At 43.0% G+C, this 14,679-nt stretch overlaps 1 protein-coding gene across 5 annotated transcripts in view; it reads left to right on the plus strand.

The window, feature by feature from the left end:
* Positions 1 to 14,679, plus strand: part of PLDP1 (phospholipase D P1) — a 129,821-nt gene that overhangs the window by 37,248 nt on the left and 77,894 nt on the right. For all 5 annotated transcript variants that reach the window (XM_087682828.1, XM_087682827.1, XM_087682830.1 and 2 more), the window contains exons 7-8: positions 13,139 to 13,381; positions 13,486 to 13,602. In XM_087682828.1, the coding sequence (XP_087538954.1) occupies positions 13,139 to 13,381; positions 13,486 to 13,602 (360 nt within the window). The remainder of the gene's footprint in view (positions 1 to 13,138; positions 13,382 to 13,485; positions 13,603 to 14,679) is intronic.

Consider the following 14,679-nt stretch of genomic DNA (forward strand, 5'->3'; position numbering starts at 1 on the left):
AGGGTCTGGTTGTTCCTCGAGGTTCCATTGTCAGGCATCTTGGATACCCTTTGGGTGTTGATGTTTCCCCAAAGCAGCTTCTGCAGTGGATTTCTCAGAAAATGGTGGCCAAGTTTATGTATTGGAAGTCTCAGGCCTGGCCCTTTCATGTTCACCTCAAAGTAGCCCAGATAATTATGTTGCCAATGCTCACATATTTCTTGCCATTGTTGCCCTGGACTCCTACGACTCTGAATGCTCTCACTCAGTCTATTCGCTTCATGCTATGGAAGAAGGACTCATTGCATGCAGGTATTTCCTGGATCTCGTGGTCGCATGCGTGCACCCCCAAACGCATGGGTGGCGGAGCTATTTTAGATGCCCAAACTCACATGCAGGCACTTCGTTGGTCCCTTTTCCGCGCCATGTGCTCCGATGATCATCATCCGTGGGTCGCTATCGCCCGTTATTTCCTCGAGGGCCATGGGCTTTGGCATGGCAATACCCAACTCCGGAGTTCTTGGTGGCACGTTCTTAATGCTGATTCGCGGTTTTCCAGTTCTTCTTCATCGCTGCTTACTCATTTGGTGTGTTCTTGGAAACACGTCCTTCAAAAGGCTCAGTGGCACCCAACGGAGGATCGCTTGGCTAATAACTCTTTTCAATTGGAATTACTGGCAGTCTCGTGTTTACTTTCGTGGGAAGGTAAACATGAGCTTAGACCACAATTCAACCGGATGGCACGTTTGGGCTTGTCTTCAGTTGCGGATGCCACCATTGCCAGTCGCAATGTGCTTATATCGTTTCGTACTGCTAGGAGGCTTTTCAGGATCCCTCGTGGATATAGGCCTTTATGGGAACAGCTTTTGACGGTGCTCCAGAGCAGACAACCCTTTCCTGCTCTTGCTTCGGATCAGCCCTGGCAGGATTGGGACCTACAACGCCGACTGCATTTGAGCAAAGCTTCTGCTAACCAAGTGTATCATCTTCTGATTAAAGATAATCAATGGCTAGTTACTAAAGCGAATGCTTTATGGGGATTGCGTAAATCCCGGTCATGGTGGAGGGCAACTGTGATGGAGGGTTGGGTCAACAAGACACCCTTTAAATACAAAGTCTTTCTTTGGAGAGTGATGATTGGGGGTCTTCCGCTTGCTTCGGCTCTTTCCAAGCGACGAATCTCCAATGGCACCTGTTTCTTTTGCACCACTACTATGGATCCGCCTGCCACCGATTTATTTCTTGCCCCGTCGCTAAGAAAGTCTGGTTATTTTTGTCGGCCGTTTGGCGAGGGGTGGTTGGTATCACACTGCGCCCCTTTGATTGGGTTTTGGGCCAACCCAAATACCCTACTCCCGCACAGCCACATATGAAGCTCATGTATCACTTTCTTCGATACTGGGGCTGTTGGCATAACTGGACCATTCGGAATGCTTTTCTGTTTGACTCCGCCCATAATGTTCAGCGGCATATTGTGAGGCTTAAGGGCCTCTTGTATTGGCAGTTAGCTCTTCTCCATCGTTCTGATTTGCTCTCTACGGAGGATTTCCGCCCTTGGCATATGGCAATTTCCTCCGCATCCTTGCCATGACATTGTAACCTGTAGTACTTAGCACCTCTTCACATGATGGCTTGGATTGTCGTCATGTATCTTGTAATCAAGTAATCTTGTATTTTTTTTTTCGTAATTAATACAATTACCTTTTACGAAAAAAAAAAGGAACAATAAGATTTGCAATGAAGGAATACTGAATAAGAATGCAGATATGTACACGGGCGCAGTGCGTATGTTTGCGTATCTCCTCCTTGATGATGTCACCTTGCTGCACACCTCGAAGTTTGTTGCAGTCAGCACGATCTCTGCCTGAAATCTGTGACCTGGAGTGTATGAATGTGTGCTGAAAATCTGCTATATATAGCAGTAAATATGGCCCAGCCAAAATAGCAATCGACCTGCTAAATCTGGCTGATGTGTGCCAGATTTGGTTGACTACACAGAAACCTGCCAAAAATTGCAAAATTGCCATGTCAGCACAGTGGTCTGATCTGCAATAAATGCAACTGCCATGTGTCACTCCTCCGCTGACCATACGGCCTGCCACATGGCATATGCAGCACACAAAGTTTGACAAATTGCTCTTGAATGCTTGTTTGACAAGAAATTGCATGAACACCGCCTAATTTGACACATGCCTGTCCAGGGGATGATCATAACTCTAACATAACTGATCCCAAAAGTGACCATAAATGGTTCTCAAACTGATTAAAAATTGAGCTGAAATTGATAAGAATTTTTGTCTCAAAACTCAGGCAAAAACTCATGCAGAATTGATCATAAATTGATGCAAATGTATTGTTTTAGTGCTTGGGTGAAACTCATACTCATGTGCATACATCTTGGAATGATTAATACGAGTAGTGACCTCATGGCAGACATACTGTGAGCATAGTACCTTGGATGCGTATTGAATACATTTGAGATCCACTACATATGAGAGCTGTCTACAACTGGTGGACTGGAAGATCTCTCCCTTGAGCGTCAAACAATGCTCTTGACCCCTGCTCTGCTGAACTTGATTGAGCTGGAACCAAAGTCGGCTCTAATTGAAAGGCATCTCAGTAAAGTTGCAACAAGTGAGGATGGTTTGCCAAGTCATCCTCTTCCATTCACTTTGCATCCATTGGTAAAACAATGCTAAAGCTTCACCAAGAAGTATATGGAGACTTTAACTTAACATGCCTTGAAACCTCCACTAATTGTAGGCCTTTCTTCACCTTAAGCATTGCACTGCTTTATACTTTCACATTGCTACAATTCCAACTTAACTAATATGACATTGCATCTAGTTGACTAGCCCCTCATGTGTACCCGACATGGTAGGAGCACCAGATGCATTAGGAAACATTCTTGTTTGCATACTTTGGACCATTGCAATGTGACTGTGCATGAGAATTTGCATACTACTAGCCATACCAAGATACCTTTTTCCATACATTGCATGCATTACTAGCTGCATCTTTCCTCATGATTAACACTACATGGAGCATTTGTATGACCAACATTAATACAATGAGTTCCAAATACAGTGGGCTGCATATATGCATTGCCAAAACTTGCCACTTTGTGCCTCAAAATCATGCCAATGTTGTTATACATGGGATTATACATATTATTAGCCATATTGGGATACATTATGCCTTGCACACCATGCATTGGTTGTTGCATATGATAAGGAGTTGTGTCATACATCCCCATATGCGGTCCTTGACCCACCATAGCATGGAAACTAATGCCTCTACCAAAGTAACCTGGCTGCCCAATGATTGCATGCATGCCCTGCTCTCCAAAAAACATTGGATTGGCACTTCCAAGTTGGCCTTGCATATGTATCAATTGCCCCACTACCATCATTTGTTTATGCTCACTACCGACATTTGAAACATCATATTGCTGTATTGGCTCTTCCTTTGGTGCATCTTGTTGCCTCAAAGCTTTTGAAGATGATTTCCTCCTCTTGCCTTCATTGCCCTCCTTTAAAGGGTCCAAAAAGTGCATGAATTGAGGATCATTTGCCAATTGCATAAATATTTCAGCTGCTGTCCTTAGTTGATCTTTAAACTGGTCAGCAAATTCCTCTTCCTCTTGTTGATCATCGGCTTCTAAAGGCCTAGAAGGACCCACATTTTAGTTTAGACCAACATTATTAGCTTGTTGTCCATGCTGTGTGTCTTGTTCAAGATCAGACATTGCATTTTCCCCAACACTTTGTGAATTTTCAGATTGAGAGGCATCATCCTTGCTTGATCCCATCTCACTATCTGAAGACATTCTTGTTGTAATACTCAGCTGAATACAATTTCCGCACTAGAGCAAAGCTTTTGACCTTCAATCAGGTGCCTTGAGCTCACCAATTTGAGGGAATTGATGGTATCCGGGCAATGGAACGATGAGACCAGCCCTCCTCAGATAGGGTGGTACTAACCTGATTTAACACTAATTACATCAAGCATAAAATTCACATAAACTGAAAATGCAAACTTAGCCCTTGGAATTCATGTCCTAGGATCTCAATTCTAAGCACACATCTCGAGGTGGCTCTCAAACCCTAATTTTTGCTATGAATTAGGATTTACAACAGAGATCAATTAAAATCTCAACCTCTAATGACTCAAATGGATGGATTTTGCCGCGATAACTTGAGAGATGTCTAGAGGATGAGAGAGAATATTTTAGAGAGAGAAATTTCAGAGTTTCATTGTGAGGAATGCTAAAAAATTGCTATTGCTCTACTCAAATAGTCATGGAATCTATCACTATAGCTTAGGACCACCAAAAAGAGTGTTGCTCCCTCCTGTATGCTGTCACTTGTACTAGAAGGACCTTGGGCTGCTATCACCTGCTCATGGAGGGGTCCAAATTGTTGTCACCTACTGTAGGAATGGTCCTTGGTGGTTGCAAACCACATCGGCAACATCTCTTTGCTCTTTAACAACCTCCTCTCTCACAATGGCTAGAATAGACCTCTACCAGCCCCCAAAAACCTTTTTCCTACTTGCATGGGCAAGTTTTGCCAAATGGCAGCCTTCTAATCCAAATTTTCAACTTTATCCAACACATTAGATTAATTGTTTTCAAAATATTAATTTTGAAAACTAATTTAATACTCGTTCTAGCATCCAGTAAAATAATTCCTCTAGTGAATAATTAAGTTGGCTAGGCCAAATTGTCCTTCAAGTATCCTTGAGCAGTTATTGACCCTTAGACTGACATTAATTAATTAATTAATGCCTAGTCTCTAATGTCCTTGTTGACATTAGTGGTCTATAAATTAGTCCAAGCTGAAATTTGACATTCGGTAGGTCCTAGTACCTGTCAAACATAACTTATTACAACTTTTGCCTTTGGCACCAATTGATATCTTGGGGTCCTGGGTCCTACTCCATGAAATAGTTAACTTGCACCTTGTCACATTAGCATATTTGATCAACTTTAAATCAAATGCTAAGCAAAGCAATAAAATTTCACGTTCTTGTAACAACTTGTGTAACATGGAGCAAAAATGATTGAATAGTATGCTTAGGCTCGAATGTCATTTGCTAGAGCTGGCCATAAAGTATCAGTGCATGAATGGTGGAAGGTGCCTTGTACAACATTTGAAGCTTTGCCTATACTTTTGAAGATGTCCTACAGGACGTAACTGTTGGTAGAACTTCTTTAGAAATACATTGAGGAAGAGTAGAGTAGTTATACACATCATCTGTATCCCATCTAAGCACTGCTTACTCATGGTTGTCCTCATTAAAATCTTTCGGAGCTAGAAAAGGACGTTGAGGATGTGGAATAGCTCCACAAATAATGTACCATAACTGCTTTTGCACAAACCAAGCTTTCATAACAACACTCGAAATGAGATAGTCAAGGCCATAGAACTTATCATCAGTAGAACTGCACGGCGGAGCCATTTGGAGAGGATAGGAAGAGAAGATAGAGGATAGAAGGTATACAAAGAGAGAATACAGCCAAACCAATAGCAAAGACTGGACAAAATGAGAGTTCACGTGCAGTGGAAACCAAGATTTGATGAAAATAGAAGAGCGACTGCTGCAAGAGAGTGAAAACATAGCTAGAAAATTCTAGAAATAGGAAAAACGCTGTGTAAACAGAGTCACCCAGCCAGCAATTGGGGTTATGAAACTAAAATGCGTGCTGATTGGAGCAACAAAGGCAGCAAATTGATGATTATAGGGTAGACAGCTGCTGCTGCAGGCTGAAAGCACAAGGTCTTGTAGACAAAACGCAGGCTGCAATGGACCTCAAATAGGCTATATTCAATCAGCAATAGGTCGCCTGATCAGCAAATGGAAGAAGAAGACTTGTAATCGGGAGAAAAACATCATCTGTAGCAGAGATCTTGCAGGTTGATACCATGCCAGAAGTGGGTGCAGCAACGGAAGCATATATGTACGTTGAAATGGGCTCTTGCACACAAGACGGAAGAGAAAGAAAAGAGAGAACAAAAGAACATTGTAAAAGAAGAGAACTAAGATGAACGCTTGGGAAATGGAATCCTTATACCAAGACATGAGACAATATAGAACCGATTTGAGTCATTGGCTATAAAGGCACTGGCACCGGCTCAGCTCTCCACCAAGAACCTGTAAGTGATGACATATAAATGCAATGATTGAATAGGAGGAGTGCTTGATTGATATAGAGCACAATAATACCAAGAAATATGACATGTCGGCAAGCATTAAAAAATGCCAAAAATCACATCATAAGTGAAAAAAAAAAGAGCCTAAATACTCAAGAAAATATCATGGTGCCCTAGCCTACTGAATCACGTGAACAGACTCATCCACAAATGGACATATTTGCTAACACAATGCCTCCCTCCCCCCCCCCCCAAGGCCACCTCCCTCCCCTCCAAGTCCATCAATGTGGTCTAACATCTCATCAATATAAAGGCCGAATAGAGTAGGTGAGAGTAGGCATCCTTGCATCTCATCTTCATCAGGACCTCCAGATCTTGTAGTCTCTACATGAGCCTAGTACGTGTTACTGTGTCAAAGCCTTATAGAAATCCACAAAGCAGCAATATATCCCCTTCCCTTGTGCCCTGCTCTCCTCCATGATGGCTTGGAGTGTGAGGATATGATCAAGAGTGGAGTAGCCCCTCCTAAACCCTACCTATCCGAATGCTCAATGGTGCTTCTCTGCCCATTGGTGTAGCTCACGCTCTAGTATTGATCCATAAGCTTGGCTAGCACATGGCCAACCATGACCGTCTTATAGTTCGTAGGAACCATGGAGTCTCTAGCTTTCAGGATTGGTAGTATAGTATTAGCTAACCAACTAGTAGGGAAGTCTTTACACAGGGCCCTATTGAATAGGTGGGCTAGAAGGGGTGCTAGGATAGTGAGGTAGCATTTTCATGCCACGTGTCTAGGGAGGTGATGGGTGTATGGGCTTGGGGCTCCTAGAATGCCTTCCATGCATCATCCTTGGTATCTTGTCCCAAGAATAGTTGGTAAAACTTGTGCTCCAATCTGATAGAAATGCCCTCTCTTTCCGCACATTAGATGGCGAAAGATCACGACGTGTCTGGCTGTGTGCATAGGTCCCTTGTGCTCCACCTTGCTAGAGATGAAGTCGGGTTTCCATGCGCTCCTTGTTATACTAGCTATTCTAGAGAGAGAGAGAGAGAGAGAGAGAGAGAGAGAGAGAGAGAGAGAGAGAGAGAGAGAGAGATTTTTCTAAAATGTACAATGTTGATCGTCATTGGATATCAAAATGTGATGTGCTGTAAGTGAAATACTATAAAAGAAGCCATGGTGGTGTACAAGGCCAAATAGTGCTTGTATAGGGATACAATGGGAGGATGTGAGATCGTATATGTCTAGTTGTGTGGCTAAATGACACTTGTATATCTAGTTCCACCCAATCAGGATCGGTGGATAGAGTATGTCATATATCCCAGATGAAATAGTAGGAGGGTGGTGTTTGGGCTGAGCCTCAACCCTATCAGCTACTACTCATGTTGTTGGTAGATCTCCCTCATTGCTCTTTGATGTGGTATCTGTGTCTGGTACCCTTGTATCCATGGGCGGTGTGCTACTTTGATCTCCTCAGCTCTTTGGATTGTCACCCCTCTCTGTGTAGGTGCCCTACGGGTGGTCATTGTCTTCAAGAAATCAATAAATTGCAACAAACAACCCCCTCTTTGTGTAGTGCTAGCTTGTAGTAGTGATGTGTGGAGCCTTTGAATCTCAGCTAGAAACTGGTCCATGTGGCGTTGGTGTGGGGATTCCATAACTAGATTGAGCGAGGTGCCTTCTCCAAATAGCTAAAGTGGTATACATGAGACAATACTGAAGATATGATAGAGAGACAATGGCGGGTATATGTGGAGCTATATGCATCTAGCTGTGAATAGTACCTAGTTTCACCTAGTTGAAATTGGTGGTTAGAGCATGTCAAAGATCCCTAAGGAGATAGTATATGTGGAGCTATATGCATCTAGCTGTGAATAATAGCTAGTTTCACCTAGTTGAAATTGGTGGGTAGAGCATGCCAAGGATCCCTAAGGAGATAGTATAGGGGTAGTATCTCATCTGATCTCCCAGCTTTGTTAGGTGTTGGTTGTGTCACTTGTGACTCTCCCTCATCTCTTTGTTATAACCTTTGTGTTTGGTATTTGGGCCTTTGTGGTCGACGTGCTATTGTAATCTTCTTGGTTCTTTGGATTGTCACCCCTCTTTGTGACCCTTCTTCCCCTTTGTGTAGGACCATCTTGTAGTAATGATTTGTGGAGCCTCTCAATCTCAACCAAGAACTAACCCAAGTGGTGCTGGTGTGGTGGGTCCATGACTGATGTGAGAGACGTGTCCTTGAAGAGTGTGGGGCATCTAGTCCGAACATATTGTAGACTTTGTATTGTATGTATGGTGCTCCTTGCTCTCCATCTCCTCTTGACACGTAGTGTGTAGATCCGCTCGGTTCGAGGAAATATGAGTTGACGAGATGAAACCATGAGTTGGTCAATAGCTACATGCAACTCATGTGGCATGTAGACATTCAAGTATCTAGGCCTTACAATAAAACAATTTGTTGTGGTCCTTATGAGGTAGTCTTTGTAATAGGATATCTTCGTGGGAAGGGATTGTGGGGGTGATATCCATGTGTGGTATATGTGTAGTTGATAAAGATTGTGTTGCATGACCAAGTTCCTTTGAGCTTTGGCTTCTTCTCCTTCTTCTTCTTGAAAGCCACTAACTCTTTGCAGTCCTTCCGTAAATGACCTTTCTTCCCACAGTGGTAACATTGGGTCTTCGACTTCTTCGTTTTCAAACCCCGCTTTGAATATACAAAAGCCTCACGAGAACCTCCATGTAACTTATCAGTAGGGGATGTGCATGGGGGAGCCATTTGTAGAGGAACTAGAAGGGAAGTAGAGAGAAGAAGGTATTTGGAGAGAGAACACAGCCAAACCACAAGCACAAACTACAGAAAATGAGAGTTCACATGCAGTATTCACCAAAATTTGACCAGAACAATAAAAATTTGCTGCGAAAAGGCAAAAAATCAGCCAGAAACTGCCTGAAACAGCTAACACGCCCTGAGAATATAGTCACCCAGCCAGGAGGAGATGCAGAAGCACCAAAACACAGGCTGGAACTGACATGCAGGCTGTATGGATGCTGACGCAGGCGGTACAGATGCTGGCATCAGCAAAAACGCAGGTAAAACAGGTCGCTTGGTTGGAGCAGCAGTTGCCTGATCAGCAATGGTCAAAACAGTCCTGAAATTAGCAAAGAAAATACACCAGGAGCACAGATCCTGAAATCTGATACCATGTTAGAAGTGGAGCAGCAATGGAAGTGTAAACATATGCTGTAATGCACAGACTCACACATGAGATGACATATCTGCTAACAGGAGGTGGTCCATGTTGATCCCATATCGTGTGAGCCACCGCTCAACTTGTGCATACCATGAGGTCTCATGTTCGCGACCGACCTAGGCAAGTTGCTTAGAGGCCTCAAATGCTCTTCTAGGTAGTTTGTTCGGGTGCATGGCATACTCTTTGTGGATAAAATTGATGGTCTAGAAAAGGGCCTCTAGCATCATGGGGTAACCTTGCTCTAATGATCTTGTGTGGTATTGATGGCTTATTACAGATCATTTGTGAGAGCATAATGACATGTGGTCTAGGTTAGTAGTCCAAATTGGTACACCATACATCATGGCTGGTGTGACCAATGTGTCAAATAGCCACCTCCATGTGTGAGGCTCCTGAAAGTATGCTCGGTGGCATTGTTGCTCTAGCATAGCCACTGTAGTGTATCCTCGTGTGAGTTGATCCTTGGCCGCCTGTGCCATGGTGAATCTCCCAATTGATGTAGTAAATGTAACTCCCAAGTAGATATGTGGGTCCACTACATTCGTCTGACTAGCTCCTAAGGTGAAGATTGATCCCCTTCTCATTGGGGTTGATACGAGAGATCGGAATCTTAGTTTTTCCAAGATTCACTATCAATCCACGTGGTGTACAAAAATCCTGAAGGGCATGTAGATGTCACTGTTGACCTTCCTATGATTGTGAGATTAGGACAATGTTGTCAACATAAAGCAAACTGGAGATCAATGTACCTACTATGTTCACTTCATCTCCTCCTCTTGTGTGATGTGGTCCTTTATCTCATCAATGTAGAGTCCAAAGAGTGTGGGGGAGAGGGGACATCCTTGCTTCACTCACATGGTATTAGAGACCACCTTTTTTAGTCCTCTTGGGCATCTCACTCAACTAGGCACCCTCTCATATAGTGCATAAATACCCTAGATCATGTTTGATTGGATCTCTAGTCTGCAACCTCTCTAGCTATCTATCCTGTGGATCTGTATCGAAAGCTTTACGAAATCCACAAACGAATAGTAGAGCTTCTTCTTTTTCATTTTGATTTGCTCAACCATGGTTCTCAACGTGAAAAATATGATTTAGTGTAGGCAAACCTCGTCCAAATCTAGCTTGTCATGCTGCTCTCAAACCCCATCTCTTTGCATAAGCATTAAGCTCTGCCTTCATTATTGCTCCGTAGATCTTGGCTAGTGTGTGGCCTACCATGAAGGCTAGTGAGAGAGAGAGTTGCATAGTACTCCAATTAGGAGGTAGTTCTAGTCCAGTTGGATTTGGAAAGGGCCTTTGACTACTTGGAGTGGTGTTTTCTTGTAGAGCTCATGCGGGCCATGGGTTTTGGGCCACACTTCTTAATTGATAGATGCTATTAGCATTGATGCTTCTTTGCATGTCATACTGAATGGTGGTGTTATGGAGCTCTTTACTCTTGCATAGTCGGTTAGACAGGGCTGACCTCTTAGTCTCTTGTTTTGTGCTCTCACTACCCATCCGCTACGGGCACAACTGGGTCACTTGGAATGCCTTTATCTTTGATTCCGCCTCTGGGGTTCAAAGTCATATTGCTAAGCTCAAGGGTCTTCTCAATTGGTAGTTGGATCTTATTCAACATGTTTGCTTTTTTTCTTCGAAGGATTTAGTTGCTTGGCATATGGTAGTTTCTTCAGCTTCTCTATTGTGACTCTTATATTTCTCATGTGATAAATATAATTACTCATTATGTGGGGGGGGGGGGGGCGTGCAAGATAGCCTGTAAGATCCAAGCATGTAATACAAGTGCGATGGGATCACATCATAATGTATACAAGGTTCAAATTAGCTCATATCAAAAGGGCATTATGACATTGTCTAACTATAGAACAAAAATGGAGTGTGAATAAATTTTTAAGCTATGAAGTAAAGTAATCACTGATGAGTAAAAGGATCTGATGTAACCCTCTTTCAAGGACTAAAACTATTGTATCATAAAGCCAACCTAGCCTCCAATATCCATCTCATGGACTGCTATAGTATCTGCTCCACTATGCTGAGGGTGAATTGTTTGATGGACAACTCTATTAAGGGTGATGATGGTCTAGATCTATTGGTGGTAAGCATGGTGTGGTTGTCTCATAGGGGTCTAGGGCATTTTGCCTTGCGGAGATCTTGGCTTGCGTGGAGGTAACATCTTGAGATGAAGATCTTGTTTTGTGTACCATGTTGATAAACCAAGTCATTCAATACATTTTCTCTCCCTTCATTCCTATTTTCGTTTCCATTTACAGCCCTAAAAAGGCTTTTTGGGCGCTTCTTGAGAGAGTCGGGGTGCCACTAGAGAGACTTTATGGGACGACACGCAAGATAGTTTGTGCCTATAAAGATGGCACTGACTCGACCCATTCATCATTCCACATTCATTCCTTCTGATGTGTTGTCACTCTCTTCCATCTCTCTAGTGCTGCTTACACCCCACTTGGAGGACTTTGCAATTCGTGGTTTGTGTCTTCCTTTACACTAGGCGCCTTGTCTTTTTACACCTTGCAGGTTGCGTTTTGGGCTGCAGACGCTCTCTATAGGAGGTGTCAACTTCCATCACTTGATGACTGGGTCTCTTCAGCTGGCAGCCTCTCCTTCCTGCTGGTGTCAACTTTTCATGCATCCAGATACTTTTTTCGACTCTGCAGGCTGTGTTTGGGTGCTCCATCATCAAGCGACCATCTCCTCCACAAGGTACCATCATCTCTGGCTGCATTGCAGTCTGGGCTCTCCCCAACATCGACACTATCTTTGGTAGGGACGTGCTGCTTCATCTTGGCTGCGTTTTGCAGTTCGTGGCCCATCTAGGGTCAGATTCCCTCATTTGGCAGGCCGTCTTGTTCATCCTCATCTTCTAGAGTATGCTTTCATAGTTGATGATGATCTTCTTCCACTCCAACAGCCTGAGAGGACTGCGTTGTGCTCCCTCGACAACTGTTCTTCACGTTTAGCATTTACATTCGATATCCTATTGCCGGAGGATTGCATTTCGCTCCCTTCAGTGTGCAGATTCCCTACAGGTGCTGCCGCTTGATTCGATTCAGACAGGACTGCAGTTATCTTCTGAACTTCAGCTCCATTCTACGAGCTTGACTCACTTAGCATGATTCAATGATTCATCATTCATCATCTTCTTCTATGTTTTCTGAGTTTCTCCTCTCTCTCAGTGTTTGCCTTACACATTGTGTTTCTCCCTTGCAAACACTACTCTTTCTTTGGTTTGCTTTCACACCAGTCATATTTTGACACACCACCTATCCCAAAGGTTCCGTCCCATCACCTCCCATCCCTTTCTGGAGTTATGTAATTATAGGTTTTCCTAGATGGGAAGAGTCCAAATGTCTTTAGAGCTTGTCGAGAGGGCTAATGACACAAAGCTTCTTTCCCTGTAGAGGCTATGCAGCACTAGGCAGAAGTGATACTTGATATAATCTGGACACACCAGTTTAGACTTGATATAATTTGTACACACCAATTAAGGGGAGTATTACATTCCTATATTTTATCCTTGTGCTACAGACACAAAGCATTCACATAGTTTTTTCTTATATTTTTCTGGGAAGTCCAACTTATAGGCTTGTCTTTTGTTGCTCTATTTAAGGGTTCCATCCAATGCTAGCTTTTTTTCTCTTTGTATATGCAACTTTTAATCAAGCTCCTTCTAAGTACATACACCTTGTAAGGTTCAAAATAAGAATTAATAAGAAACATCACCATTGGCATGTTAGGTCACATGTGGAAATAGAACAGTGAAGATACGGACGAAACGGGCAATTGGTGTGCGTGATTGGGTAGCAGCAATCAATGATGCTGGTTTGAGACCACCTGAAGGATGGTGCCATCCTCATCGATTTGGATCTTTTGCTCCTCCTAGAGGATTTTTCAATGATGGCAGTGAAGCTCAGTGGTTTATTGATGGCAAAGCTGCTTTCAATGCTATTGCCTCAGCCATAGAGGGTGCCAAATCAGATGTAAGTGCAATTGTTTTTTACTTTTTCCAATATTGTGAATGATTCTAATCCTGTCTTAAAGTATTGAATCCTCTCAATGAACACAGTTCAACTTTTGATTTCAGGTCTTAATAGCTGGCTGGTGGCTATGCCCAGAATTGTACATGCGGCGACCATACAAGAATTATGAACATTCTAGGCTTGATGCATTAATACATGCAAAAGCAAGGGCTGGTGTAAAGGTACAAATCTTGATTTTTAGCTTTCCCCACTTTTACTTGAAGAGGGCTGCCTTGAAAGTACGAGGTTGAAGTGTACTAGTAGTAGCCTGTGCACAGAATTTTAAGATGCAACCTCATTCTACCTTGTCACTTCATTTTTGTTCTGCATGGCTCTTGAACCTTTAATGTGGGGCTGGCCTTTGCTGTGATTTGTAGTGGTGATTCACAATCAGTCATTATTGCTGATTTTTTGCTGTTTGTTGTGTTTTTGCTGGTAACTTGTAAGACTGTGTTACATATACGATGCCCAGAGTCAAAGTGACCAGTCACGGTTTCTCATATCTGTATAAAGCAATGTCTATCCCAGAATTAGCCAAAACAATTGTACTTCTTCCATTCAGCATACTGGTGGTGCTTTTCATCCTAAACTTGAATTTTCAAATAGTACCTGTAGCCAGCAAGTGTAGTAGGAGGGGATGCTGGGTACACTAAAAAGGTTTTGAGAGGACATCTGTCATGACTACTGTGCTATATCTTTTGTCACTTAATGTGCCAGTTGCACATACTTCCTATGAGAAGTCGAATTGGATAAGTGAATCTAAACTTATGCTACTTTTAAGATGAGGTACAAGACCAGGTTTGCCACCCCACACTACATGTCAAAAGTCTTTTCGAGGAACTGGTTGAAGGGAAGATGATTCTTCAGAAATTTGGTTCACTCCATTGTACATACCTGGGCTCATTCCATTGTACATAGCTTGCAGTGGATTATTAATAGCTTATCCCTACATTTCTCCCTTTCACCCCAAGTGTTCCTCCATGTATTTTGGTGCAGTGCTTTTGAAATTAGCCCTCAAGCTTCCTTTGGTGCTAGGGCTGCTTGAGTCAACTGCCTTTTTCAGACTCTGTCAGACTGAAGGGGCTTCAGGCAGGTGAAATATGGAGTCACAGGGTGGGTGTGATAAACTCCAAAAACCATCACAACATGCCCCGGCACCATAACACAGCATAACACGGCATATCACGCCCCTTGGAACTCAACATGGCACCATAACATGACATATCACAGCATAACACGCTTTCCTCAACTTGTCACAG

This window comes from Lygodium microphyllum, chromosome 8, assembly GCF_053477565.2.
Source record: "Lygodium microphyllum isolate KBCC chromosome 8, Lygodium_microphyllum_v1.1.10, whole genome shotgun sequence".
Lineage (NCBI taxonomy): Eukaryota > Viridiplantae > Streptophyta > Polypodiopsida > Schizaeales > Lygodiaceae > Lygodium > Lygodium microphyllum.